Genomic DNA, 27,989 nt, shown 5'->3' on the forward strand with positions numbered 1-27,989 from the left:
TCTGTCACCTCAAGGAATTCAGCTGAAACTGCCCAGTAATGGACAGGCCAGCGAGCTACCCGGAACATCTCCAGGGGAATGACATTCTCTCCAGTGGGTGATTTCAGCCCTCCGCCCTTCTGGAAGGCAGGCTCTCGGTGACTTTGGCAGTTCATGCTGTCAGATAATGGTAAAGCTTCACCTAAAACCTAGGGACCACACGAGATTTTATTGCTTTGGACTAGATGAGCCCATCTGGGGTCCTGACTTCCAGCGCTGACCCTTAACACCTGTTTTAGATGCATCGCTGACGCTGGATTTTCCAGCCTGTTTCTTAAACCAGGAGTACGCACCAATGTTAAGTACAGGCAAACATCTCAGGCATTTCTTTAGCTGAAACTGAACCTCCAGGCCTGGAGCTCCCAAAGGCATGGCAAGGCCGCGCAGTGCTTGGTTCCCAGCGAGCCAGCTCCGGCACCGAGAGCAGTATAGCTGTGTCAGCATGGCACCATGCCCAGGATAACCAGCCCTGGCACAGGGTTGAACGAGTGTGATTTAATACTGCTTTTTTTGCGCTTGCGCAAAACAGCGTTGCTTACAATGCCCATATGTATTGTTCTTTTGAAGCTACTCTGGAGCTATATTGCATATGCCGCGTTACATGTGGCAAAACTGCCCTTAATTTCCCTGCTTGGGAAGTAAAGTCTCGGCAAGTTACCATCAGCCTTGCAAAAATCACCACGAAAGCTCGTAACAACTGTCACAAACCCTTTCTTGTCTAGAGACCCGCTGTTTTTAGGAAGAGTGAACGATACAAGTTCAGATATGCAAGGTTCACTTCTTGGACTTTCATACCACTAGATCCAAGCCTAAATCTGAACCAGAAGTCAGGCTCATGTCTGCCAGGCTGCGCAGAACCATGCCTGCTGGTGTCAGGGGTGGACTGGACCACAGCGGCTGCAGTCCCAGTGGTCGATGCTCTTCTAGGAACAAGCGAAGACTTGCTCATGTGCTTTCTGATTCCCTCGAGCCTAAAAAAGAAGCTTCTATAACAACAAAGACACGCAATTACTAGACGCACATTCGCGGCCGTGAAGTCTCGCTGTCAGTTCACTCGTGCCTCAGAGGTGACCCGCAGAGCAGCCCAGGCTCAGTGCCTTGTTTCTCCTCAAAGATCTTCACACCCAGCTTCCTAACACACCGCAGTCAAAGGCTTTCTGTGTGCGTGTCAGAGGAGGGGAGGAAGTTATGATTAAATGCCTTGGGCTCCAAAACCAAATGCACAGACATTGCTCAACTTAACAGCCCCTTTTCATCAAACCAAGATTCTACAGCATCCATTCGGTTATTGTTAGGGAGCAACTCCCCGGACGTGCTGAAATACCACAGTGACCTAAAACACGTAAGCTCACAATTACAGAAACAGTAGGGAAGGCATAAGACCGAACAAAGCTCCAGGTTGTAAACCTAGCAGACTAAATTCTGTTTTTCAGTTACAACGTGTGTGTATGTCTGGAGTTTCTTATTCTAGATTTATAGCACAGTATAATTCTATTCAGAGTTATTGTAATTCTACACAGAGTTATGCTGGAAAAGATATCAGTTGGTTTAAATTCATACAGAGGTACTATTTTTCCTCTCAAATTCTACAGATTAGATTTTTAAACTGCTGGTCCTCATTTTGGGAGCTAGAACAGATGGGGCAGATTTTCAAGGATGCTCAGCATGTTTGTGCACTTGGAAAGCTATACAATGGGATTGTGACAGGCAAAAGCTGTGTGGTGCTGAGGTTTTTTTTTTCTAAAAGGACCTGGCTTTAAACATCTAAAGGGTAACGAAGGTCTTAGGACAATGAGATCATACTTGTGGTACACTTTGGTCCTGGCCCTGTGCTTCCCCCTCAATATTTGAGGGGTCTCCTCTGTACCTAAGCAGTATAGTCTTTCACACGCGTAGGACTTGTGTTGTGGGCAGCACAGGAATAGCTTATTTATCTGACTGAGGAGCGTGCAAAGGGAGCAAAGAGACCTTCTCTGGATACGGCAACTCATTTTTAGTCTGAAACACAAGAGGTAACGCTTTCAGCCTCGCGTCTCCAGGTGCGTGAAGCCATCGCTGTGCAGCGCGCGCGCTGAACGGGAGCGGCGTAAAAGCCTTCGGTGCGGGGCACGTTCCGACACACGCCACGTGGGCCAAAGCTGGGACCAAAGGCAGAGGCCATGGGAGAGAAGTAACGCCTCCATCATTCTGAACGCAGCGTTTCGGTGTTACCTGTGTTACACGTGAGGTCTAACGCAAAGACACTGTCCTGACAAGTCTCTTTTTATATATATATATATATATATATAAAAACCACTGAGTCTTGCTCATGGCATCACTGATCTTGCCTCTTCCATTCACCCCCTGGGAGCAGATTTTCCACTGGCCGGATTAGGTGCAAGGGGGTTGCTCCTGTCACCCAGCAATCACCAGTCACCCCTCACGTAATTCAGGCTTAAATGAACTGAGAGAGCCTCAATGACCCTTCTTACGCGCTAGCACCACAGGTAGCCTGGCTGCCCGCCACTGCACTCAAGATGGCATGGAGTTTGGACCAAGGGAAGAAGGCATTAAGAGCAAGAAATGCATAAGAAAAAACTATCAGCACAAGCATACAAACTAACCATAAAAAAAGGACTGAAGGCCAAATTCACCACATGCGTTACATTGGCTGTCCCTCCTGAAGTGGAACGCTGTGTATTAAGGGGAGCTGAAACGGAGTTTTGGGGAGGAGGGGGAGAAGGTGTTTCTGACACTTTGCAATAGTGAAAGGACTGAATTCTCTCAGTCAGGAACGATGGCGGCTCATATGACGCAGAATAAGGAAACATTACAAAGGTGATCTGTAAGCCTAAGGAATCTTTTTTGAATTATTCCAAGAATAAATGAGTGTAAAAAAGACAAGAATCATTTCTACATTCATCAAATCATTATGAATTGTAAGCCTATTTTCTTATTATCGGTCCTTAAGATATTGGTTTTCTTTCCTGGAAAACCTTATGATCCCCACAGCTTCTAAGATGTATGCATATGAGTCTGACACTTAGATCCATTAAGAAAAGGCCACATATTGCAAGGGATTATACATCTCCTTTACATGCCTTTCATGTATTTTTTTTCGATTTCTTCTAAGATAGAAAAAACAGAAAACATTTAAGCTTGAGCAATTCTAGCATCCAGTGCTAGTATAGTACATGACTTTTAATGCACAGTGTGAACTGTGCTCTTCCGTAATGTGCATTTCCATAGAATGTGATAGGGTAGTTCAAGATTGTATCTTTAAATATAGTAACTTGCCATTGATTTTGCAGCCAGAAATGGATATGTAGACAAAAAATACTTGCTAACCCCATAAGACGCACCATGATAAAGCAGTTCTGTAAGTCTGTTCCTTTGCAGTTTCTGTATAAATAGGGATACTGCCACATGAGTTAAGGAACAGACTTTACTAGAAGATTTGCTTTCTTTCAAAGAGCCATTAGGGGTTTAGAACACTTTTTCACTCTGCATGTTTATTCTTTAACCAGGTTTCCTTTAGAACTGTGTTGTGGAAGAAGGTAGAAATTATTAGAAATGTATCAAGTTTACATTTTTTCCCCGCCGTTTTTCAACTATTTCCAAATTCTTGGAATTATGCTAGAGCGTGCCCTAGAACACTACTGCGAAAAAGATCAATTAAAGGAACATCTTGAAAAGACAGAACCACATCCAAGAGCAGACAAAACGATCATATTTGTATCAAGCACGGTCTCCTAGATACCCCTGCAAGAGTTTAGAAAAGGCTTTCGCATTCCAAAACAAGTGCAGCACTATGGCAGATACTCACTATGTTCATGAGGGTGAGGAGGTAGTTCTGAACGTGTTCTTTGCCATGGAATCGGACGACAGAGTCGTCCACACCTAGCAGCACCTCAATGTTGTAGTCGTCATCTCCGGCGTGCCTGCGTCGCCTCAGGGTTTCGTTCAGTTGCTGCTCTGCGCTGCTGTACAGGGAACTCAGCTCTCCGAGGCCGCCGAGAAGAGGCTCTACAAGAAATAGGACGACATCAACATCTACTCCAATCCCATTTCAGAAACATCCTCCCGCACAACAGCCTCACCTGTAGAGTCACCACTTCTTTGGGTAAAATAATGCAGGAACTCTGAAGAGATTATTGTAGCGGCGTAGGGGTGGGGGAAAATCATCAGGTACCCACTGAAAAAATTCTTTCAACCATACAGTTCTATAATTTGTCACATGGTTCTTATTTCAAGCATAAAATTAATCCCTAAGGAGATTTAGGCCAAATACTTCACTTCCTAACACAGAACTTTCCCCCTCCTTATTTTTGCACGACATCAGGCGCGTGTTATAGAGTGCCACAGACATGGGATGCCTCAGCATTCACTGGGGATGCTGTACAACGCTTAACTTGTGGCTTTAGTGCTCAAAAGTAACATGGTCAACCCCAATTCATACTGAAAAGATCTCAAATCGCAGTGTTGTGTGTTTGCCCCTCGTACCCCATCACTGGAACAGCTAAGCTAGAATTTCTGACTGACCTACTATTTTTGTAACTCTTTGTTTAAAAAGTAGGTGTTGGACTATCCTCTCCTGTGAATATGACAGAATAATTACTAGAAGGGTCCCTTGAAGACACAGGTCAAGGGGCAGAGTTCAGATGAACCGTTCTGAATTGGCTTTTAAAGGGATGCATTCAATAGGCTGTATCTGCAATGACTCAAAAGCTCTTTCTTCCACTTAGGACAGTAAAGAAAAATATCACCATGGATTTTTGACAGGAAAAAAGTCACAGCTGTAGGCTACTTAATTCTTCCAAAATCTAAGCCAGCACACCAACAGGCTCTAAGCAATAAACAACAGTGAAGAGGCCCATCTGGAACACCTTACAGTGTAAACCACGAGCTACGTATTGCAGTCCTCACTAGGAACCGGGCTGTTCTTGAGTCTCTGGCTCTGTGACAGTCAGGGAGCATCCCCATTCCCCCACTCTTCCATTTAGGAGAAAGATGCGACACAGCCCTTAAATACACAGGGATCTTCCTGCTCTACGAACGCAGCAAAACCAACCAACGTCCAATGGGGAGAAAGGAGAGAACAGTCCTGCCTTCCACTCATGTTGACTCGTATTGTAGCGGAGCATTTCCCCAAACGACGGCACAGCTTTCAAGCCCTTTTTCTCTACGCTGGAGCTGATGAAAGCCAAGGTTGCAAGTACACAAGCTGGCCCTTCACACTTTTTCAGGCAAGACTTCCAGTGAACTGGATGTAAGTTTTGCTTGTGGCAGGACAGCGGGACCAGGACCAATGTTGCAAAAAGCGCTGGATGGCCACGCTGTAATTCATCTCGAGCAGATTCAACTACTGGCTGAGTTAGCTGGGAAGCCTGTCCCTCCTCAGCATCGCAGCGGTTCACAGCAACACATAAATAACTCTCCCAAACCCCACATCAAATGGCAAGGTTGTCCCCCGTTGTTTTCAGAAGCTTAGCCGCCACTGTGGGTGAGAGACCAGGTCTGCAAACAGCTTCACAATTCAACCGCAAGTCCTCTTGCTCTCAAGAATGCGAACCCTGTGATAGCACACAAGTGGGAAATTCATAGACAAGCTCCAATTCTAAAAATTGCTGCAGCTGGCAAAGCTGCCGAGCGCAGTGTCCAACGGAAATATACCAGTAATGTCATCGTATCGCTGCGCCCGCGGCATGAATGGAATACCTTGAGATCCCTTCAGAAAGAACCCACTATCTGCGCTGTGCAGCACCTTCGGTTTGGCCGTCACTTCCCTTCTTAACTAGGTGGTTTTGCGGTTCCAACGAAGAGGAGAATCTCTTTTTTGTGTGCATGTGAGCAGGCAGAGCGACTCAGAAAGGATTCCTTTTTTTCATCCCTCCCTAGTATGCAGCCACTTTCTGCACACAGAGGGTATTCTCAATATGCCAGCAGTTTCCATGCATGCACCCACAGAATAGTTTTCAAGCGTGCAATCCCAAGAAAGCAAGAAAAAATAAGCTCACTCTAGGAAGAAATGGAATGACCATTTTTGGCCAAGATTTGAAAAAAAGCAGAAGTAGTACTGGAAACATTTTCAAGCATTGAGCCTCCCACCTCCTGAAATGCAACTTGCATACTTCTTTCCACAGAAACCCCAAACTTCCCCCTGACTGGGCTCAGTGGTAAAAACCCAACCATTTCGCTCAGCCTGGCATGCAGCGTATTCCACGAAACGTACCAGGACTTCTGAGGATATTAAGCAGTACCCGCTCGAACTACAGTTTTCCTGGTGCTGACTGGTTTTTAATTTTTTGTCTGCTGTTCTTGGCACTACTTAAGTACATTACTCCTTAACAGAAATGTTAATGTCAGAAGACAACTGTCGACTGTAAGGCCGATTTGAGCTACTTATCAGCTAGTAATTACTTAGCCAGCCTCATTCTGTGTTGCCTTTCCCCATACCTTGCTGGGAAGGGAAGCTGTGGGGTCCTCTCCCCGAACGCATGAACTGTAAATTGCTACGCCCTGTCCAAAAAACACAGGGTAATACGAGTGGTTTAGCTATTCTCTCCTTTGTCTGTCTTCCGTAATCCAGCACTTAAGTGTCTTTAGAGTCAAACAATCAGAGTCAAACCCAGGTTATACGTACTAGCGATAGCTCTGTTTGCAAATGCAGCTATCTGCATCCATTCCGAGCACTTACCGTAAGGGCAAGGGGATGACGGCGTGACACATGAGAGCAGCAGCGCAAAGTGAGGAGATGCCTACGTTCCTATAGCCCAGTCATTAAATCTCTTTCTTCGTGCCGTTGCTCATGATTCAGCTGAGTGCTAGGGCACTAGTGGAAATTTCAGAGGAGCTCGCAGAGTCAATGAACCTTTTCATAGCATGAAAGTCTGTTCCAAATACCTCAATCAGCCTGAAGCTATTTACCATAATTGATCACCATTAATTTTGGCTAGTTCTAAAAAGTTTGTTCTGTGGCTTCAGCTGAGGCATAGGCAAGGTGGATCAGCAAATACGCTTTCTGAGCAGCACAGAAAGCATCCCCAGATGTGTTCTGTTCAGGAGACGGCATTATTATTCTTATAAATACAAAATACACGTGCGTAATTCAGAACCTCCCAGGCAGGCAGACGCAGAGACAAACACATTAGATATTTTATCTAATCTGCTCTACAGAAGGCTGTCGCAGGTTGCCTCTGGTCTATGCATCACATTGCTCCAAATGAGACTAATTACAAAGCCAACCCCTATGTTTACTGTGAAGCTGCAGTGCAAACTGTCTTCTATCTCCTTTCTGTGCTGAGAGCTTCCCGGCTTTGGAAGGGTGAGCTTTTCAGAACACCACAACCCCTACAATTTGGAGTCCTTTCAAAAATGTATGGACGCCACAGCAGGAGGAGACATTATAGAAAAATCTTGGTGGAGAGCTATTTACTGCAGTACAATTGCTACAGCCAGTGAAGACATCAGCGTTCTCCATTCATTTCATTCAGTGGGTACTTACAGGTACTCGTAATAGAAGGGCAGAGTTCAGTCTGAACGCTTCTTGCACAAAATCTTTGTTAATGCACAAGTAAGACTGTGGGCTGTGCTCCATAAGACTTTCACAGACTTTCTGTGTTGCAGTAAATAACAAACGCAACCATCCTTTTCCTTTTGGCCCTCCCTCTCGCCAAAACCAAAAGAGAAGTTAATTGTTTTCTTCAGTCCAAATTGTGCACTCCTATACATCTGCACATGCCTGCTGACTCTCAGGGACAGACAGACATCTGCAGCGCTGGTAAATGTGCGTAGTAACCTACTGGTAGTGCCACCCACTACTGGAACTCAGGACGCAAAACACAGCTAAGTCTCTAGAGGTCATTAGGCAACGGTTAAGAAACACACATGCTGTGACCTCCCCTGTGTATGACTACAGGCTTTGCATGTAATGGACTATAAAGAAAACTGTCATTCAGAGAAAAATGCATCATAATCTTTGCATGTTAATCCAGGGCTTAGGAAAACCTGAGGTGCTTGAAGCTGGTGGAACTCTACTGAGCATCAGCACTGCAAGGAGCACATCATCTGCAAATATTTAAATCCAGGGGTGGTTTCAGCATCGAGATGACCAGTTTTCACGTTGGCAGTCCTGCAGATTTGCTAGCTGAATGCCACAGGAGTGCCTTTGGACACCCCTTACCTGCATGTTGGAGCTGCTGCCACCAGGTCATGGAGAAATCAATCTTTCCTTATCAAATTCTTCTCTAGAGCACAGAGCAAGTAATTCAGACACAAGCAGAAGTTGGAGAAACGAACCCCTTCTTATGAGTGGGAAGAGATCACAGCAAGGCTTACTGAAGCAAATTATTTACATTAATCATTTGAGGACAAAGGTTCTTTGCAAGTTAATCTACAAAGCCTACCCAACAGTGTTGAGCGTATTGTCTCACACAGTAAAAAGACACGGCTGTCGCTGAATGGCAATATTCTCTGTTATGCATAGAGGAAACTAGTGTTTGTTTGCGGATTTGTGCTAGACAGACTAATCCTTCCTAATCTCATTCTGGAATTAGCTGGTTCATTATCTCTTCCTTTTTTGTTTTGCTAGTCACCTGCATCTTTTACATCATGATCTTACCTGTCAGAAAAAGATCAGTCCATCCTCTTTCACCAAGTGAAATGGTAATGCAAACATCTGGGTGGGAAACCAAAACATACAGCGCTGTATGCACACGTGCAGGTGTGTATTTTTTTTCTTTTTTTCACAGCACACATCAGAGCCTGTCTACTGTGCATCATCTAGCAAAAATGAGGAGAGCAAAGAACGACATCTTCCCCCAGTCCAGCTGGGGTTCCTCTGCCAAGAAAATGCAGGAGGAGTTTTGTCCATGTAGCAAATGAAGTAGTGGAAATGGAAAAGAGACACACCAGAAGGAAATCTCCCCCACATGCTTTGTCATTGTATTTTGTTGAAAACCACGGCTGCTAACCTTGCCTTGTGCCACCTCTAGAGACTTGGAACCACGCTGCTGGAATCAGACGGCAAGTTTCTGTCACGTACAAATATATCTACAGAGCCTCTCTGTGAACCCAGACGTGCGTATTCTAAAAGCCATAACCCCTTTGCAGACCAATAAAGTCTGCCTGCCTTCTAAATCCTTTTTCAGAAACGCTGAACTTTTAACATAAACACCTACGTCAAAAATTGGGCATAACTGTACCCCTCCTAAATGCTTTCCAGTATTTAAAAAAAAAAAAAAAAAGATATTCTGTGTTAGAGCATGTATCTTTTCTAGAGCTTAACTTTAAAAGAATGAAACTACAGTTCTTTCCCTATGATTAAATAAAGCTGTGATCTGCCCAAGTCGAATTTCACCAAGGCTGTCGTCCGTCAAACCTCTGTATAGCTAAAGAGAGCCCTAAGCATTTCTCGCATGGAAGATTCTTACAATCTTATTTTACGTTGTAAAATACGTGGGCTGAATTTTGTGATACAATCCACTGATAGCAGCAGCGTTCCTTATACATATATATATATATGTATGTATCTCTATGTACACACATTCCTCGTGTGTTCACTTGCTTAAGGAATAACAGGCTATGTCTGGGTATTGCATCCTTTCTTCAGGCCAATGTGACTCGGCGTAACTGAGCTGAGCGTGACGACGTGACAGTTCGCCCGTTTTGAGCTGGCACTGGAGACCCCCCGAGACCTCGGCTAGCTGCGGCACGCCACGGAAGGCAGGAATTGCTCTGCACCGGCAGGCAGGGGCCTATCTTCAGAATCAGACGCCTACAGCCCGGCGCCTTGCTCAGACCCTGACCGCTCCCCTCGCGTCGAAGAAAAATCAGCAAGTACGAAAATAACCCGGGCTCTGAGATTTACACCTGTAAGCACGAGGCGGAGATCGGCGCAACTATAAACCTGCCCCTCGTCAAGGTACTCGAGGTTTACTCAAAGTCACGCCGCGCACCGAGGAGCGAGGCGATGGCTCCCCGCGACGCCGGGCCCACAGACGAGGGATCGGCCTTCAGCTAATCCTGCTGAATCGATACCACGGCTGCTGCCGCGCTCGGGGCCTTCGGATTTATGCCTTCTCCTCTGTCTCTTCTGGAGGCACTTCTCTCGGCAGACGTCCGAGCGAGGAGACAAGCCGTTCGAATCCGTCAGTGTGCAAAAAAAAGGAAAACGTCTCAGAACAGCGGCAGAGCAAGACGTGGCTCGCTACGTCGTTGAGGAATAAGTTGAGTGCCTTGTCTTCACGGCGATGCCCGGTCATCGGCCGGGAGAGCGACGGTTGCGGCCCTGCGCCAACCCGCCGCCGCGCAACCGGGACGCCGGCCACGCGTTCCGGCTCTCCGGGAGCAGGGCGACGTCAGCCGGGCAGCCGTGAGCTAGAGTTTCTTTCTGGCAAAAGATTACGACCCACGGACAAATTCGGGAGAAGCGAGCATTCGGTTGCCCGATTTAGCCTTTTCCTGAAAATACAGCTGGCAACGGTGCCTGGGGAGGCTCCATAACGTCGCTAATTCAGACTGAAAATGATGAAAAAGCCAGTTTGGAACAAAGTGAGATCAATCCATATCCCTTCTTAACGAGCGTGTTAATGTATAAAATGTCCCCAAGGACAGCTGTATTCTGTAGCAACTAAAAAATTCCATTAAGCTGTTTTCAAAGAAAGGAAACGAGGCCAATTCATAATGTCACTTCTAAAGTTGCACTAAGTAGCCGTTGCACATTTTTCTACTTGTTAACCACTGGATGAATATGAGTTTCCATGATTGCTTTCTCTCCTAGTTATAGTTTCCTGAAGCTCTGTATTTTCTTCGGTTCTCAAAATCTGTGTTACCAGGGTGGAGACAGGCATTCTCACTAAGGTTTTCCCTGCCCTTTTTCCCAGTCTTAATGCTCAGATCTTTCAGGCTGCTATAGGGCTTAGTCTGCTTAATTTATTTTGTTGAACTGCTGTACATCTGCATCCAGGACAGCAACAAGAGAAATTACTGGACACTAAAAAATGAGCTGTAAGCTCCTCTTGCAATCAAACGCAAGAAAGGTGTGCAGAAAAGGACGGCTCGCATTGGAAAGGCAGCTGAGGATACCAGTGGCTCTCTTACAGCCTGAAGGTAATGTTTAAAACCCTTGAAGGCAGCCTTGCTCACTTTGCAATGCACGAGATGTAAGAAGTGAAGCAACTTTGTGAAGTAAACAGTGAAGGTACCCCAAGGAATTCTGCTTTTGAGAATATTTTTCTTTGCAAGACACAGTTCTCCACAGAAAACACATCTGGAATAAACCACATAGAGATAACCGGTGCCTCAGGATGCTTTTGATATTTAGCAGGTTGCCTGGCCAGGCCCTATGATTCCTGACTGTCGGGGGCCAGCCGAGGTGAGGACATCTCACACCCTTTCCAGAGAACTCAGCCACTTACAGCTTTCAACTGACTCTGAGGGAAGGCCGTCAGCATCTTTGACCATCAGGTCAAAAAGACTAAATAAGGGTAGAAACAGGGCTTGCTAATTGAAGCAGCTAGCTGAAAATGACCTTTCCTCACCTTTCTCTTGGAATGAGATTCACTGACAGAAGCACCCGCATCAGAAGGGTCCTCTGCATTTGGCCCTGCTTTGGTTGGTCTCCAAAGGTACGGCCAACCACAGCAGGGCCAAACTCAAAGTTACGGCAGGCTGCCCAGAGACTCGTCCTGGCTGCCCAAAGACTGAGATTTTATCCAGATTTTATCTATGCTCAATGCAGATCAGACTGTCAAAGGTCCTCAGCAACCAGCTTTACAAAAGCTCATCTACCATTTGGATGCACCCATAGAACTCAGGTTTAGAAGATTTTCAAGTATGACAGTGGATTTTTAACAGTTCCACAACACATTTTGTGACTGTTCCATTTGCTCTTTACTAACTACCTTTAAAGAACAATTTAAGATGTCGATGCCTTCTAAAGATCTGGCCCTTTAGATGTGGAACAAGAAGCTATGAAGAGTGGATGGCCAGATGTTTTGGCAGCTGGCTCCCACACACTTCAGCAGAACACAAGAACACCTGTTGGCTTCTGTGGAGCTTTTGCCAAAAAATTAGTATGAGAAACATCGCAGGTCGCTTAATTATAACAAAGGTCAATATACGCACTTCAATGAATCTGTGAAAGCCACCGATTTTTTGCCTACTAAGGCTTATTTTGAAGTGTAACTTTTAAAAAGCCAGGGAAGAAAAGAATAATCATGTAGGTCAAGTGCTGATTCCAAACAGTTCCAACAGACTTCTAACTTATTTCCCCAGGAATTGTGTATATGCAAAATTTTTGTGGCATTGCTGGTACTGCGTAATTACGAGGGATCAGTGCTTGCAAAAGAAACCACCCAGGTCGTCAAGTGGAAAATATTATGACAGGATGTTCTCATTAGGTTCTGGGATGTGCTGAAGAAACTTGTGTGCTTTATTAGGTCCTTAAAAAAAAAAAACCACCAAAAAAACCCCCAAAACAACTAATGAAGTTAAGCATTCTCCCTTATCTTTTCTTGAAGAATTGCAAGAAATTGCCTTTTAGTCCAGAAGCATCAGAATGACTTTCTAACAGTACCACAACAGTCTTTGTGGCATGAGAAGAATGTGTCCTTTACTGAAGCGTCACTGCCCCAAATCTCCCCTTCCCACGCAAAACACCTGCACTGGGATTTGCCATCTTGACTCTGAGGTTCCGTTCCTTAATATTGTTATTGTCTTTGATGGAATGTGTATGCGAGCTTGTTGTTACTCTTTGCTTAACTGTTGCCAAAACTTCTGCTTGTTTGTTTTTGGGGGCTGAGCGAAAGGAAGGGTTTGTAGCTGAAGCAACCCTAAGCAAGGAAGTTGGCCATAAAAATACGTGGTTTCACTCTATGTTTCACTGTATGTTAAGGGCTCTACCTCTGAAGTGCTTCCAGAAGACAGTGGGCACCCTACAGGTCCCAGGTCTCTCTGAGATATTTCACAATAAAGAAATATTATCTATGAAATTATGATAACAAAAAGCAAGCCAGTTCTTCTGCAGAAACAGAGCGCAGTTACACAGAAGACAGAATCGCACATAACATTTCCCTCAAGGGAGACAGAACAATCACTTGAGCATTAATAAAAACCAAACCAAAAAACCCAGAACAAACCACAAGTCATTCCTCCTCTTCACTGAAGACCACCATAAATTTGTCAGCAAAAGACTTAAAGGCGTAGCAGAAAACCAAGCTATCAGAAAATGACCTGGGTCTGACTGCCCGTTGCGCTGCTCTGTCTGCTTCCCAACAAAACCAGTGGGAAACTGGTATTGCAGCCAGCCAGCTCTGACCCCTACCATTCAGGCCCGGGTTCAAAAGCATCTGAAACGACTTGCAGTGGGAGCTGGGTATTTAGTTTGCTTTTGGAAGTCCTGCTGAAACGAACATGAACTCTTAGCGATTGCTAGGATCCCTGTGGCTGAGAAGGAACACGGGTGAGATTTCAGGGTTTCCAACTTTACGGAGCTGCTCCATGTCAAACGTGGGTGGAAAAGGGAGAGGTGCTGAAAAGTCTTAGAAAAGCACCGGGCTTTTGCTTTCACAAGCATGAATGACAGAGGCACCGGGATGTACAGCAGTGAGTGGAGAGCGAAGAAAACTGGGGCCACCAAATGCAAAACTTTCCTATTAAAAAAAATAAATGGTTTGAAATGCTCTACGTGCAACTTTCCGCAGGGATGCTGTTTGCATTATGATAAACCTGAAGATCTGCACACAAAAATTAGCAGATTTCACACAAAACCAGGAACCCTAAGTTCCCAATGCCCTATTTCTTTCACTGGCATAACCAGGCAGACAAAAACATTTAGAAGCCATGCCTCCCACGTGAGAACTGCAGCCCCATGGTAAATACAGTCCTGGATCTTTAGATGTATTATTCCTCCAGGCCTTATGACTACTTTTTGACTGAACTCACATTAAATTCAAAAGTGAAATGAAAACCTGGGCAAAACCATACAGCTCTCACTGAAGCAAAGGACGCTGGGAATAGCGTTTGAGCAAGTAGCCCTGCATTTGTTCCTATTTCTTCCCTTGGGTTCTCCTCTAAATGAAGTGGTGGGGATAACGTTTCTCGGTGCTGCAGACCCAGCTCACCATGCAGCCCAGACCCGGAGCCGTCAGAACACTCTCCTCCTTCCCAGGGCTGCTTCTGAAAGCAGTTACGTGGCTGCTATCTATCCCAGAGAGGAGGAGACGGGTCAAATCCTCACCTACCCAAACCTATGCTGTAACAGGAACAAACATACAGATTTTTAAAGACAAGAAAGTGCTTCCATCACTTGAACATGCATTGTAGCCTGTGAACAGTTTTAGGTTAAATAGAGGACGTAATTAATTTTGAGCTTTAAAAACTACATCTATCTTAAAAAGAGTATGACCTTATTTGCGTGCCAAAACCTAACTGAGCCAAGGGGTAGTGTAAAAGAAGCAATCTTCACCTGTGGGTAGCCAAAGGGGCTGTGGAAACGCCAAAAAAGAAGCTTGTCACACAGCACAAACACAGAAATAGTCCAAAAATACCCTAAACAAACACAGGCATCACGTTACAGACTAAATAATGCAGTGTTTAAAATATTAATTGAAGATACTTAGGAGTTAAAGCACTAAGAAGAAAAACTCATTATGAATAAAGCTGCCCAGGAAATGCCAAGAAATGAAGGCACAGGAAGGCAAAATTAAAGACGTGAACATCCCTCAGGTGTTCCTTCTGCTGTATGTTGTACTCCACGTGCGGATGGAAGCGCTGCTGTGCCTGTGAGAGCCTCAGGACGCGGCAAGGCAAGGCTTGTCGGTAGATGTGACATCCTGCAAAGCCAACGAGCAGAACTGTAAAATACCGTCACCCTTGCAAGCACACAAGCGGCCCTTTTGAAACTGAAGCAACAAACCTTCAAGGGAAGTACAAGCTGGAAACATCTGTTCTGAGTTTGATTAGATACTTATCATTTTGGTCGTGTGACACGAAATGGAATTGGTATCTGTGGATCAGAGGAGGCATCAGCAGAGGACAAAGATGCTAGAGCTTTTCCTAATGAAAATGGTGTGATAGGCAATTTTAGATCTTTAGGACACTGAGGATTGGGGGCGAGGGGTTAAAATGTACCACTGAACCAGTATCCCATTGAGTGCCTGAGATTTTTTACCTAGTAAAATTATGAACTTCTATTTTCCAGGCTCATCTTTTTTTGAAGGTCTCCCTTGAGGATCAGAGAAATGACATAAGAGGTGGAATGAAGATTTTTGGAAAAATACCCTCCCACCTCCCCCTCAGTGTTTCTGTTCCTCATCAGCTGTCTGTGAGATTCCTTCCAAGTTGGTTACGGATAATTTAGAGGGTGCCTGACTGGTGCTAGAGATGGGCTAAGGAGGAAGAAGCAAACGTGACCGAAGACGGTCATCTGATGAGTGACTTGCTGTGAGAGCTGGGCTAACGCAGCGAAGAGACCGTAGGGGAAGCCTGGGAGGAAGAAACACCACCAAAATGGAAGAAGGACCTCCCAGCCTACAGCAGGACTGCCTGCATTTGCAAGGTAATGCTGACTCTGGTCTGATGAAATATTCTGTGAAATAAAAATAGTACCGATTAGGTTCAGACCCAACTCCACTTTCTCAGTAGTTTAACCACGCTGAGGAATTAAGAGGGAGAAAAACACTGTTGTGACTTCATATGCAATCTAGCTATCTTTCACCCTCCTGAGATGATTAAGCGAATTACAGCTTAGAGCATTAGCTCTGTTTATATTCTCTTCCGTGGGACCCTTAGAGTGACAGGGACTGGTAGAATTACAAAACAGGGATTTAAGGAAGGTCTGAATCTCTGGGTTGCAGGGTTGTTCATTAAATGCGTGAACTCAATGGGCCACAAACACAAACATCATCTTACTTTGCTGGTAGACTTAAAAGAGAAAAGAAAATACTTTGAAGTGCTGACTGCTTCCATAAAAAAATTGCTTCTCTGGTACCGTAGCAATTCCAGCTGCAGAATAATTCTGGGAAGGATGGAAGATTTCCTGCACTATATACCTTGCTGGCTCTGAGGAGACAGCTTTGCTCTGACATGAAGGGAAGGTCTCTTCCCTTCCACGCATCATCAGCAAAAACAGTTCTTAGCGCTCATTTACACGACAGACTGATGCCAGCAGCACACTTAGGAAGCCACGTAGAACCACCAAAGGTATAATTCTGTATATACTTGAATATATCCAGAGCCAACTCAGGATAAACTTTTCCAATGGAAATGGCTAGAATTTTACCCCATAATTTTCTTGTCATCACTTCCCTACCTGGCATGAGGGTTTTCTAAAACTGTAGGTTATCCTTACCTGGCAGCAAATATACACAAAACAAAGCCAGAACTTAAAGGCGATTAAGGAAACTATAATTAAATATGTCTGAAATTGGGCCAACTATTAACCGTTCTTTTTCCATCCCGTGACCAGAAACTGGTAATACAGAAAGCAAAAGAGGAACTTCAGCCAGCTCCAGAGTTCTCACTACTGGAGAACACGAGCTTGCTGGCACAAGGTTACGCTTGACACACTAACAGGGTCGTTGGTTCCCTCTGCGCTCGGCTGATTCACGGTGAAAGCACTTTTAGATTTGCCTATGGACTTGCCGTGCTCTAGGTCTTAGAAAGCCCATGAGAAATGTCGCTCTGAGGTTCTAACACGTACAATCATACAATCACACTAAGATAAGAAGCAGCTAGAAAACATACTTGGGTGAGGGGTGTTAGCGGACACAGCGCTATTGTAAATAACTGGGTATCAAAGTTACTGAATGAATCTATAGCCTTTAACTTCCAGAGCCAGAGAGAGTCTGGTTAATGTAAAGCAAGCAGGAGGCATACGTCTGAGGCGTGCCAACTTGAAAAGGCAGGAGTTGTTTTTAGAAAAGAATGAAGCCCACGGCAATGCGACAGATCTACACCAAAGAACGCCTATGAGATCATTTTTCTAAAGAGCTTGCTTCCATAGACCTGACATGATATAAACTGGTTTGGTATTTACGCATGCTGGAAACCCCTTCAATACGTTTTATAGCTTTAAGTAAAACCAGCTGTCACCGCTCTGCCATAAGAAATAGCGCAAAGGCGGTATTAGGCACTTGTCAGGTTCTCAGACGGACTCGCGGAAAGTGCCACCGGTGCAGTGAGATTTAAAACCCAAGTCGTCTCAGACACCCCAGGTGTAGCGGATGACTGTCAAAGAGATGACGGGTAAGTCTCAGGATCAAAGCGAGCTCCTTTTGAGCACGCTGCCACTCTTTGCTCAAGGACTGCTGGCTTCGACTTTGACGATCAGAAGCTTAAGAGCACGGGAAGGACGCTCTCGACATCCACTGCCGCAGCAAAAAGGAGAAATAACAGAGGGTAACAATTGGCAGCCTGCTTTCTGCATAGCCCCGTGGCCTAAGGAACACATTAACACCTTGCCTCGCCACCACTAATACCAGATCACAGCTCTGCATTAGCTTAACACGGGCCTCAGGACTTGTCCGGCCTTGCCCTGGCTCATCTGCTCTTGACCTCATTTGTAGCTTGGTTTCAGCTGTAACGAGGCATTGCCCATAGGGAGGTGACTACTCGTCTGCTTTGCTGCTGGAGTACGGCCTTGGCTAGACACCCAGGGCATACTGGACCAGGGCAGGCAGGCTGCTGGTATGACCCGGCGTTTTTAGCTTGGTCTCGGGAACGAGAGCTGACCGGGGAGGTGGGCAAGAGGGGGCTGCAGAGGGAAACGAGCTTTGCACAGTCTGAGGTTTTTCACCACCAATTGGGATGCCGCTAATCAACCGACAATTGATAAATACATCTTTTTTTTCTCCTGATCAGTGGAGTCAGTTGCATCTATGCCCCTTGTCAGTAATAAATCAAAGTTTTTGCACTTCAATTAATCACCAGAATGTTCTATCAGGTGAGGGCTGTAATTTATTTGTATACATGAAGAAGACTCGAGCGTTTGGGGCTGGTTCTTTAAGTGACACGCCTGGTATCTTATGCTGGTGGTTACATACAAATACGGGACAGACAGCAGAAGTTTGCGGGTCACATATTAGACACACATAAAGCAAGCAAACCCATTCGTCTTTTACTTTACACAAAACTAAGTTCTTCAATTAAGTATCAAGTGTATTAGCATGACAGCTCATGTCAGAATTGCAGACAAACAACATGGCTTCATATACTACCCGTACAGTCCAAGCAAGTCCAAGACCAGAACTGTGCAGTTATACATAACACTAAAATCAGTCATGAAGTGAGCCCTTTAACCACAGCTGTAATAAAAGATGAAAAACAACAAAGAAAAAAGTCACATTTTGCAAAATCATCAGATGTATCAATGTCTAAAAGTATGGAAAACGCATCTTTAGAGGGCCTGGTATTCAGCTTGCAGATGAGAAAAAGCAAGTCAGCAACAATTTCCAGACTGGTCCACTGCTGAAATGCGTACCTGGATACCTGGTCTGCTGGAACTACACACGTTTGGGTATGTGAGGACTCTCTTCTTAGTTTTTACAGCTCAGAGTGGCCAGCCCTTTACTTCCAAAGTTTCCAGCTAGTAAGAGCGCAGAGCGCATGGCTTTCAAAGTCAGACACTCTCCCAGGAACGTCGAAGAGCTCTGCATTAACAACTCTGAAACTACTCATGCTTTCACGTATCATGAAATCAATGTGAAAATCATTTTTACTTCAGGAAGGAGCATGCTTAAACGAGTCCTTGGATTCATCATTTGAATAAGGCATTATAAAAGGCCAGGGTAATTCAGAAAGGGGGGGGGGGGTACCTTTAAAGTCCACCACAGCTTGAAAACGCAGGTTGCATTCATAAATTATTCGCTAACTCAGAACTTGCTGCAAGAAGAAATGCTGGATGGCTTGAGTTGTCTGCATTTTTGGGCAGCTTCCCTGAGCTCCCTACAAGCTTCAGAAGAGTTCCAGAGCCTAAACTCTTTAAACAGGTATTTTCAGTAGCAGACCACTATTATGGATTTTCAATGCCCGAAGAAGATACTTTAATGGAGATGTAGCCCCGCCAGCGCTCGTTAACTAAGCTGCTATAACAAGGCCTCAAAATTATTTCAGTTCTGGTTTGGATTCCTTATGCCTGGGCACCTGAGCCAGCTTCTGTCAGCTGTTCGAAAGCACGAAGCATCCTATTTGGGAAAAGAGGGCTGGAGGGGACTGGCAGGACCACTACGGTCAGTTCTCCGCAGTCTCCGGCGACCCCGAGATGGACGCCTAACTTGGAATAGTCCCAGGAAACATCTTGTGTACACCCTTGGGCACCAGGGAAGAGAGAGCTCTTCCCAGCAAGCTTCACATCGGACTAAAAGTCATAACTGTCACGTGCCTTAGAGGAAGATTATTCCCTCATCTCACACCTTGACACCAGATATGTTAGCAGGATGCATCCATAAGCCGGCCTAGGAATTTACATGTCACTAGAAACAGAAACACACCCACCACACAGCTGGCTTCGGGCCATGGCTGATCTTTAAAGTACAGTTAAAGAAAAGATAAATCACTCATGTCAAAGCACGGGGCTGCGGGAGGTGGACAGCAGAGGAAGAGTTCCCACAAACTATTGGTAAAACCAGGAATAACTGCAGCAAAAATTATAGCTCAAAGAAAGAGAACTCCAGTCACACTTTACAAGTCCCTGCCTATGTGAACACATTTAACACCACAGAACTCATATCAAAAGCTTGTATTTTTTAGCTCCAGAAATATCTCTAGGATCATTTGACATTTAAAATTGACCACATCATCTGCTTTCCCATTCTTGGACAGAAGTGTGCCACAAATGACACTCTTAAAACAAACACTTCTCGTTAGAGAAGAAAGGTTCCGCTAACCTCTAGTTCACCACCTGCTATTCTTCTGTAACAGAAAAGCTGAATTAGTTTCTAAGGTGCGGCATTCAACCCTGTCAGCGACTAGCTAGTATCTGCCTTGCTGGTCATCCTTTGTAGACATCTTTGCATCCAGGTTTTTAGCTCCCATCTCCCTAACGGAGGAAAAGAGTTCCTCAGATCCATTCCAATGAGTATTGCGCAGTGTTTCGCTCTGTTAGTTAATTTGTGGTCAGGAATGCTCTTGTCAAGGATGTTTACAGTTACCGCCTATAAAGGCGGCTTACAATTTCCCTCCACAGTCTGGACAGATCAGGGGACGCAAGAAGCCTTTCGGGGTGGATGGCGATCTTCCCGAAGCAGTGACAGCTGCCCGCTGACTGTTCGATGCTACCTGTGTTGTGTCAAAATGCCATTTGCTCTGTTTTATTTCAACTCTGAAACGTCAAACTTTGTTGTCAACTTTCCGAGCTGCCCTTGAGCGCACAGCCGTGAAAAGCCCGGGGTGAGCCGTGTCAGGACTCACTACCACCGCTGCTCTCAGACTACATACTGGCGGTGGAAGCTCTAAACCTCTGCTGTGACAGAAGCCAGCAGCAAGAGAAAACTTTCCTACCAGGTAATAAAACCAGGAAAATCTATTTATAAGTAGTTAAACTGCAGGTGGCATGGGAAAGAGGAAAAGCAAAAATCAGCAAAAGAATAGTTTCTTAATCATAAAAACTTAACAAAAAACTTCCTGGAATAGACTTTCTTCACCATTTCTCCTTACGTATCGTTTTCTCCCATCAAAGTGCCTCTTTCACCTTCTGTTTTGCTGGACACCTACCTACTACGTTGGTTGTTCATTTCGCTTAGGCGAAGGGAGAGGCGTGTTTATATACAGTTGCTCAGAAAGGAATTTCTTTCGAAACGTGTAGCAGGAGCATGGGGTGGCCTCTGCTCATCCATACCCCCAGCCACAGACATTATCTTTACTGAGCAGCTCACTGTCTACTGTCAACAACAATTACACTCTAACCATCGCTTTATCTGCCTTAAGCCCCTGAAAGCCTGCAAAGCCTACTACACTGTCCAGACAGAATGGCAAGACATCAAGACAGAACCCCGCTCCGTTTGATATGGGATTATTTGGAGCAGGGAGGCATGCCTTGCTAAAAGCAGAACAGTAGTAAATAGACAAATGACTCCCTAGCTCTTGTTGACGAAAGGTGTGGAGCTCGGTAACTACTGAGGAAGGATTTCTATGTGCCACCAACATGCAATTTAATGGTTCACCTAAAAATAAGTATCTTAAAATCTGTGCTGCGGACCAGCTCCACAACCGACATAAAATCCCTGCAGGGGAGGCCTCTCGGGCTGATCTATGCGAGGGGAAGGCTCTCTCGTCAGCTCAGGAAAAGTCTTTGCCCTTTTCCAGGACAGCGTTTGTACTCTCTTGCCTACGGAGAAGCAGAAAGAATGGCTCCCTCACCTAAGAGCTGAAGGGCTATGCATTACTAACACAGTCTGAGCCAAAACTGCTATCCAGCTGGAGAGGAGAGCTGCAAAAAGCTGAAGCTGATGCAGCTAAGCTTTTCCATTAATGTAATTACCAACGGTGAAAACACATCGTAAAAATCCAAGGAAAAAATGTCAGTTGTGAAGAGGTGGGGCACGGTAACCTGCTACTTTAAAAATGCTGAAGTATGACAACATTTTGATGGCAACACACTGGAAAACCCAAAAAGGTCCCCTAATTTTTTTTGCTGTAGAAGGAAACAGACACGAACACACTTCTCGCTGTCTTGCAGTGCTCCAAGTTCTCTTGAACCTCCAAGAGCCTGAGCAGACCATGAACGCCACAAACCACCGATAACGAGCAGTTAACGCCAGCCGGGAGCTCGGCGCTCTCCGCTGCCTTTGCAGCCTTCCCCTGATGTGTGGCTAACCGTGCAGATGGAGCTCCGAAATCTGGACGGCACAGCTGGAGGACACCGGCCAGAGTGGACAGTCGGCCTGATACAATAAAACATCTGCAGTCTAGAAGGACAAATGAGAAGTGGAGGAGGGAAGAGATGAAGCTCTGTCAAAATACCAAGGCTAGAAGCTTTGCACATAAAGAAATGAAAGAAGATTTCTGAATTTATCGGGACTGCAACAATTTCTTTCTAGCTCTCGTACGTTCACGTCTATGTATAGAATAGGAATAGTCGGGCCCGTTTCCCTTCTAACGTGAATGAACCTCCTTACAGGTATAAAAAGCAAAATTATTCTTCAACATCGTCAGTCTCTCTTCTGATGTGGTTACAACGGACATGGGGCTGGGTTTGTTCTTTTTTTTAATACGTCCAGGTAGCAGCCATTACTGACCCGGTTGCACAGACATGACACTTGTCTTTCTGTTGTCCAGGAAGGTTGATGTGTCTGTAAAGAAATAGCTTTGGTAGATTAGGTCCTATATGTAAGTCATTGGTCACAATAAATGAGCATCTCTGTGTATTATTAAACACCAGATTTTCTTTCAGAAGAGATACTCAATGGCAGCATTTTAACAAAACACTACTTACAGAAGTGAATGAGGTAAACTATGTGATATCCATAAGGACAGCCTGCAATAGCTATCCAGCAGCTGCAGGAGCAATCATATCCCAATTTTGATTAGGAAAAAATACTGCATTTAACCAATAATTTTTCACTTCCATCACACTTGAGACTTAGACTTATTTTTTGTGTTAGTGAATTTAATAAAAAGAATTCAGCTTCATTTCTAAGGGAAAATTAGAAAGAGAAAATCATTCTGCCAAGCTGGTAGAGCTGAAAGGAGAAAACAGTTAACCTAAACACTGAAAAAGATGTTCTTGTATAGTATGCTAATACGGACAAGAGTAGCATAAGCAAGCACCGTGGCTTGGCTAATGCCATCTCCAGTTCAAATTTTAGAATGGCACCTGACCATGGATCAGCGTTACCTTAGTGTATACAGGTAAATATTTCAAACTGTGTTTTCAGGTGCTTCACTCAAGCCATTGCAAATGAGAAAAAAGTCATTTTAAGAGCAATACATGCGAGTGAAGTACTTGACTGAGGAGCTCTCCTCTCTGACAAAGTTAAAGTGTTGGAGCATTACTGCTACAGATAAAAACTGCTAATTATACTAAGTCATTAATTCATTAAACAGACAGGAAAGACAAGAGAAAGATGCAATATCTACTTGAGAGAAGCTATAAAAGAGGATATGGAAAGCGCATTGAAGGGTTCCATTAAACACCTGTCTTGTTCAATCTTTGTCACTGCTTCCGTGCTTTTCAATTAATTCTATAAATAATTTCGAGACACCGTTTGGTGTACAGTAACTTTGCTGGGCAACTCCAGGCCACAGATGAGCCCTTCCTGCCTCGTGAGTGAACTTCGCCTCCCGAAGCTCGACGTACCGCTGCGTTACCCATCGCAACCCCACCCCAGAGAGTATTTTTCCAGAGGAGGTTTCGGGGAACAGCACTCGCTTCACGACTCCAAGCGTGCTCTCCTCGCGCGGCCACCAGCGCAGACTAAAGCCAAGGTGGCGAACATAATGGGTAGACTCAGCTGTTGGACGGCTTATGCAGAGATAAACATTTAAAGGAGACAGAAGAATGGAATTCACAGTATTCAGTCACATAAAAGGAATAACTGAGTGTGTAAAACTGGAAAAAAATGTGGGAAAATATTTATGCAGTCCATATTACCAAAACAAAGAGAACTTCAAACGCCCTTCCAACGATGCCGTGAGTCACAAATTACGCGGGTGTTCGACAACGGGTCATTTCCTTCCAATGTCTTCCTACGAGTTACTCGTTAATGTAGCTGAAAGCGTAATTGTCCTTAATTGTTCAGTTGTCACTAAGTGGATTCCAACCTTCTGACATGACAAAGCCCAACAGCTGTTTTTTGGAGACCGGCCTTTCGATGAGCCCGCGCACCTGCAGCGACACCGACCCGAGTCGGAGGCAGGGTTCCTCCACCGCCACCGACCGACTGCCGGGCAGCATCGGGAGACGGCGTTTGGAGAAGAGTCTGCGAGCGCGACAGGCTGCTGGAGGACGCAAAGCTGTCAGCTCTGCTCCGCTACCCCAACAGATGGCAACCGAGGATGATCTTGGCAAAGTGCTCCCAGCAGCTGAAAAACAGTTCTTCGGATGTTGACTCTGGAGGGTGGCAGTTTCGATCTGAAAGTCCCCAGGGAACTCCAATTTGGGCAAACACGTGAGACTGGGGATCTGATCCAAAGCCCGCCGACTGCAACGCAAAGACTCTTGCTGTGTTTGGATCAAGGCAACGTGCACAGATTATCTAAGATATGGCGTGATGCATTTCGACATCCAAACCATCAACATCTCATCCTCTAGTAAACACTGGACATCGTTACCGCACTCTAAGAAGGGAGCTATATATATATACACAAAGTTATCCTTCTTAAAGACCACCATCTAATGTACACACACACACACACATACATAAACACACTACGTTTACATAGATATGTTAGCTCATAATGTTTAGGTATTAAGGTGTATAAAATTGAAGATTTGAGGACTGTTTCACTTGGCCATCAACCCTATCTCAAGCTGAAATACTTCATTTTTTAACTAACTTGTACACAAGGACTGGCTAGGATAGTGAAGATGGAATAATTTTTTTGGAAAAAAATACCTGAAATGGGGGATTATAAATATATTCCAGATAGCCGTTCTGGGTTAACAAATTCTGATTCTTCATTACAAAATAATATTCAATAGCACACACGCACACTAGTGTAGATTTTGTGAAATCACAGCAAGTTAGTCAAAGCCTCTCCTAGCCATACATTTTCTGTAAGAGAGAATTTAAAACTGCAAGGGCTAAAAGGCGGAGGGAGCAGTCCTGAACTGAAAGCTAGTTCTCTAATCTCACAATTCCTTATGAAGCACAGCCTCTCCTACCCACAGCTCTGGCTATGATTATTTAGAATATGACCCAAGTGTGATATACTTAGAAAAACCATACAGTTTGACATTACATACGTACTGATGTCACAGTATTTTCAGTGAAAAAACCAGCAAATATGCAGCTTACGAGTTTTAATTTTGACTGTCATACCACGAAACTGGTTTACAAACAGGAGAGAATCCCACATTAGCGTTCCTGTTTCCCTTCAGGGAGGGGGAAAAAAAGTCTTCTGCAAGGCCCAAACCACCATGCCCTCAATAACTGCAACAGAAGTTATTTCATTATAGATTCATTACCCTTTGATACTTTCCTTTTTTCATATAGACTCTTATACAAAGAAGCACTTTTTTTTTTCCTTTCCATCTCACCAAATTCCTATTAGTGAGCCAACCTTGACTGCACCTCGCACAGATGTGTTATGAATATAACTCACAGTGTTTCCACACAGGATATTTTGATCATTCCCCTCTCCTTCTCCCCATCCCAATCCCGTCCAAAATAGCACAGAGTCATAAATTCTCCCGTTCTGACCTCCATCTCTCTCTGGCCTGAAAGATGCTGCCATTTACGTTTGCTTGAAAAAGCGGTAACTAAGGAGAGAGAGTTTTTTCGGAGAGGTTCGTTTCTGCTCTGCCTGTGCTGTCTGACGCGGGAGGTGAAGTCTGCTGGAAACACCTTCCGTAGCGGATGACTACGCACGCGGTTAACTTCTTTATGCCCAGAACCGATCTTCTCCCTCCTGACACTTGCAGTTTGATCTCAAGACCGCTCAGATAAAACCGCAAATTTCCAACCCTTATATACTTGAATACAGTATTTGAACGTTATTGATGGAACCTCACCATAACGTGTGAATAACCAAAATGCTGTTTATTTGTGGAACAGCATTTCAAGCAGCATTTTGTGCCCTGTATGCCTCTTCAAGAGCGCACTCTCTCTACGAAGCTGCTCCTTGAGGCCAAGGAATTTCCCTGTTGGAAGAGAGTTGCCAACTTTCCCTCTTTGGCGAGCAGGGTCCCATTCTTGCGCCTCTCTCGACTTCCTGTACAGTATGCTTTAATGAGCCCTCCAGTCTGATGGAAAGCTAACAGAGACAGCGAAAAAATAATAATAATAAAAAAAAGAATAACCTGAGAGGGGAGAAGATTTAGGAAGAATTTTCCATGGACTATACAATGGGTCTGGCTATAAATATGACAAAAAGAGACAGTCCTCCTCAAAAGGCAGATTAAATGCTAGGGGGAAAACAGCCCAAGGGTGCAGGCTGTTGTGGGGCGGGCGAGGGTGAAGAAGGGGGAGAAAGGTGGCCAGAATAGGACAAGAACTGTTTTAAAGTGTACAGAAGCGATCTCTGGACCTGCGTATACAGCAGGTTTCAATTCATCGGACAGCCTGGTAACAATCCTATACTGATTGAGGATGGTTAAGATGTCCAAATAATACCAAGTTAAAACTCCTGAGGATTATCTCTAACTTTCAAAACCTAGATGTCCAGATTAGACAGCGTTTTATGGTCAAATTTGTTGCCAAGTTTTTAGTCTGCCCTTTCACAGTTTTAGACACATGAAAGGACCTCTTAAGCTGATGGTAATCAGTAAATTTAATGACTTTTAAACAAAATGACAAAGCAAAAAAGCTTAGTATAATATTAGTTGTGTTGCAGGAGCACAGGAATACTGTACGAATAGCAGCCAGAAAGACAGTCCAAGGCACCAAAAGAAATGAAGAGTATGGTTTATGGAAAGCTGAAGCAGGAGTTGGAAGAGAACACAAGGTGTGTAGAGGGTAATTTATTTTTGCACAGCCAAGAATCTTGATAGTTTGTGTGACTAGTTATGTCGTTAGACATGGTTAACAACGCAGCAGATACAGCCCTGATACATTCTGTGATTAGCAAAGCAGTAGCATGTAAAACTAGCTGAAGAACTTGTAGAGGGATCTTGTCATATAGATCAATTAGGAGATAGCTGCAGCTGAAATTCACTGCTGGTAAGCACTAACTAGCTCACAGCAGGAAACACAATGAAGCACACGGGTATGCATGGTGCTGAGCGGCACAGAGGCAAAAAGAAGCCTGAGCATCAGGAATTTGGTCCGTGCAACAACGCTCTAGCTGCAGACGCTGGACTCTGACCACCAGCCATTTCGGTCTGCAACTGCTCTCCATTCAGCAGCCCTACAAAGACAGCCTCGCTCGACTTCTAAGTGAACGTGGAGACCTGATTTATCCAAATCCGAGAGCTGACCCCCCTCTTCCCTCCAACCGCTAACAGGGCTATGCCCGGCGGCTCGCAGAGCAGCTCAGAAAGTGGAACAAAAAGTGTTTTTAAACGCCTCGGTGACCTCCCAGTCCTCACTCTCTCCTTAGGTGGACTCAGCCCAGAGACAGCACTGCAGTTACAAGAGTTGGGCTACTCCAAATGCCCGTAACAACGAGGACATCTTTCTTCTCCTCCTGAAATGCTTCCAGCGTCCAAAGCACTGGATGCAGCACCGCACCGCACCCGAGCGCAGTTTCTCTCGGTTGCAGGCTGGGGACCCCGCAGCGCTGAGCTGCCCTCCGGCCTCCATCAGGCAGACAGACCGCTCCAAAAGCGAGACTCTCACCCTTGCTCTTCTTCCCACGTAACAACTATCTACGCTGCCACTTCCATCAATGGGAGCCTAAACTGCCTAGTGGCATCCCTAGTAGAGATAAAACAGGAAGAAAAAGCAGAGTTTTGTCTCTCCATGTAACAGTGCTGTCAGTCAGTCACTTTTTCAGAAGGGCTTAGTAACACACAGAAGGAAAAGCGTTTTAATTTCAGCAGAGGTATGTTATCCTCTGGGAGTTCTTCTGAGAAGTTTAACCCAATTTTGATCCTCGATTAAATTCTAAATAATACCGATGAATGGCAAAACTTCTATCTTTCCAGACTGCTGCACGTCAACATAGATACAAGCGAAGGACTCTCAAACCATGCGAAATAAAGGCGGCTGATATTTGGGAAGAGGAGTACTGCTAGATCTAAATGTGAACTGAGATTCTTAAAGGAAACCGATTTTTCTTTTCTGACTTAAAAGTTACTTTAAAATGTGGGAGTACTTGATCTTAAAAAATGAACAGGTCCATACGGTATTTCTGCTCTTTGTTTTCGAAAG

At 44.8% G+C, this 27,989-nt stretch overlaps 1 protein-coding gene across 4 annotated transcripts in view; it reads right to left on the reverse strand.

Moving 5' to 3' along the window:
• The window catches only part of ADAMTS3 (ADAM metallopeptidase with thrombospondin type 1 motif 3), a 135,381-nt gene that overhangs the window by 33,412 nt on the left and 73,980 nt on the right, over positions 1–27,989 (reverse strand). For all 4 annotated transcript variants that reach the window (XM_075039321.1, XM_075039329.1, XM_075039312.1 and 1 more), the window contains one exon: positions 3,845–4,044. In XM_075039321.1, the coding sequence (XP_074895422.1) occupies positions 3,845–4,044 (200 nt within the window). The remainder of the gene's footprint in view (positions 1–3,844; positions 4,045–27,989) is intronic.

This window comes from Buteo buteo, chromosome 1 (genome assembly GCF_964188355.1).
Source record: "Buteo buteo chromosome 1, bButBut1.hap1.1, whole genome shotgun sequence".
Classification (NCBI taxonomy): Eukaryota; Metazoa; Chordata; class Aves; order Accipitriformes; family Accipitridae; genus Buteo; species Buteo buteo.